Raw genomic sequence first — 3,055 nt, forward strand, 5'->3', positions numbered from 1 at the left:
CTCACCTATTATTTCTGTCCTGTCTTTCTCTTCCCTTGCTTGCATGAGTTCTTATTCAGTTTCCCCTTCTGTCCATCCCTTTTCCTTTTCTCTTCCCATAACTTTGTGCCTTATATCATAAGCTGACTGCTCATATATTTGATAATAGGAGTTTAGAACATTTATTTCTGAGCATTGTGTGAGCAGTTTTGTTTACATTGCTGATATATTTATTTTCAGGGTAGCTGTATTCCTGGACAAAGAATGGTGGAAAATCTAAGCTCGGGTGAACCGTTCCTGATTGTGGGATTTTCAGATGTTCCTCAGATGCAAGTTCCAATTTTTGTTGCATTTTTAGTGATCTACTTGTCAACTGTGGTAGGAAACCTTTTTGTTATGGGAACAATTTACTCTAACTCATGTCTGCACAAACCCATGTATTTCTTCCTCACAAATTTGTCCTTCATCGACATCACTTACACCTCAGTCATTTTCCCACAGATGCTGGCCCACTTCTTTCAGGATGGCAGACACATTTCCTTCACAGAATGCTTGCTGCAGATGTATTTTTTCATAGTCATGGTTTCCATAGAAGTGCTTCTCCTCACTGTCATGGCTTTTGATCGTTACGTTGCTATCTGCAATCCCCTACATTACATGACAATCATGAATAAGGTGGTCTGCTTCCGCTTAGCTGTTGCAAGCTGGGTGGTTGGTTTCTTGGATCCTATACCACACACCATACTAATTTCCAGACTCTCTTTCTGTGAGTCCCACAGAATCAATCACTTCTTCTGCGATATAACTGTCTTGATGAAGATTTCATGCAGCAGCACTTACAGTGTTGAGGCAGCCACCTACATTATTGGTGCTTTTTTGACTATGATGTCATTTCTTTTGGTCATAGTATCGTACATCAACATTGTCTCAGCCATTCTGAAAATGAAATCTATTGGAGGGAGGTGGAAGGCCTTTTCCACATGTGCCTCCCATCTCACTGTGGTCATACTGTACTATGGATCTATCTGTTCAACTTATATTAGACCAGCATCAACCATGGTAGACAACAAGATATTGTCTTTGACATACATCGCTGTGGCACCTCTGTGTAACCCCATTATCTATACTTTAAAAAACACAGAGTTTAAAGATGCCATGAAAAGGACTAAGCACATCCCCTGTAAGAAGAATGGAGAATGACACTATCATTTTGGGACAATAACCTTTAACTTTCAATGGAAACCATTTCTGTCTAACTACTGGTGAAATAGTACAATATCAAGGACAATTATTTGAAAATAAATGAAAAGTAATTTTCTGAATGTTCCTTCCTTTGTTCCTCATTTTTTTCAGATGTTCTAGTATTAATCATTTTATGGATAAACCTTTTTGGCAGATTTTCACTTTTTGAAATGTCAAAACTACATCATAAGAAAAGAAAAAGGACTTACCAGATTGGCAAAGAAACAGGCTCAAATTTCTAAGAAACTAAAATATTTTTTCTCCCAGTCATTCAGTCAGAAAAAATATATGTGGCTAATTAAAACAAAAAAAGTGCAATTATATACGTAATATATTAAGAATGCTCTAAAAAGAATTTCATATTACAATAAAACTTTCCCTAAGATTACGTTTTAAGAATACATTCTAATTACAAATCCAAATCACAGACAGTTAAGATGAGCACAATATTTAACCAAGTTGCTTCTTCTTAATTCTGAGGTCTCCTGCTAAAAACTTGCAATGCTAAAACACACTAAGGGACTCAACAGCATTTGTAAATAGATTAAGGCTGGTCTTGCTTGCTTAAAGCGTTTCCCTCTTAATAATGACAATATAAAGTATTGGCATAGCGCACAATGATGGTCACAAAACACAATAAAATTCACAGTATCTTGTGGGGAAAAACTGTCACAAGAACGTGGGTCCATCTCATCTGCGGGGCCGCCAGTAACCAATATATATATATTTTTTACGGAGTTTTATATAGCGAACTTGAACCAGTATCGGGTATCAGAGCGCTTTACATAGCACCAGTTATGTTACATGAGGACTCGTTCATTTTTGGTAGGCACGGGGAGATTGAAGGGTCGATTCCGATCCGGGTCGGACAGCGCTCCGAGAGCTGTCTGTAGCCTTACCTTGCGAGCGACCTGTACCCGGAGCCGGTCCGTTCTGTTGATGAAGTACCATGTGCATAACTGCAAAATTCCGACCGACACATAGGCTGTGATTCAAGCTTCATTCTCCGTCTGAGCCGTAACGCCAAACGCCGAACCGAGTCGCACGGAAGCAGTATCCATAGCAGTTTCCGGCTGGACAAGTACGATGCGTACTTCCTACGCACCGGACGGGTCGCCACGTATGGCACGTCACAGCATCCGGAAAAGAAACATATCAGGTATGCTTAGCGCACCAACTCAATCCACGGCTACGAGACAGACCAGCTAGCAACAGGTATGAGACAGAGCAACAAGCAGCGTGTATGAGACGAACACATCATGAATTCCATCGCGCAGGTCATAAAAGTACTGTACATCTATGACCGGATCAGGAACAGACACGGACGGCGCAGACGGTAAGTCAGACACCCAGCACACAAACAAACGACACGTACCCGCAAAATGTCACACACACACAGGGGATCCATATCCTGGCCACTAGCAACAGGCCACCACAGGGGTTGCATGGCCAGCACCACTACCACCCCCACCCATAAGGCTTATGTTGCCCATCACTACTGGTACCCCCAACCATAGGGGACCTGTTACCCAGCACTACTGCCACCCCCACTCATAGGGGACCTGTTGCCCAGCACTCCTGCCACCCCCACTCATAGGACTTATGTTGCCCATTATTACTGCCACCCCCACCCATAGGGGACCTGTTGCCCAGCACTCCTGCCACCCCCACTCATAGCACTTATGTTGCCCATCACTACTGCCACCCCCACCCATAGGGGACCTGTTGCCCATCACTACTGCCACCCCCACCCATATGGGACTTGTTGCCCATCACTCCTGCCACCCCCACCCATAGGGCTTATGTTGCCCATTACTACTGCCACCCCCACCCA

General features: G+C 43.1%; 1 protein-coding gene across 1 annotated transcript; it reads left to right on the forward strand.

Annotated features, from left to right (window-relative positions):
- The first annotated feature begins 243 nt into the window (after positions 1–243).
- LOC146813200 (olfactory receptor 8I2-like) lies at positions 244–1,179 on the forward strand. Its single transcript, XM_085614730.1, has one exon. The coding sequence runs from the start codon at positions 244–246 to the stop codon at positions 1,177–1,179; it is 936 nt and encodes a 311-aa protein (XP_085470856.1).
- Positions 1,180–3,055: the final 1,876 nt, after the last annotated feature.

Source organism: Triturus cristatus, chromosome 7 (genome assembly GCF_964204655.1).
Source record: "Triturus cristatus chromosome 7, aTriCri1.1, whole genome shotgun sequence".
NCBI classification, from domain to species: domain Eukaryota; kingdom Metazoa; phylum Chordata; class Amphibia; order Caudata; family Salamandridae; genus Triturus; species Triturus cristatus.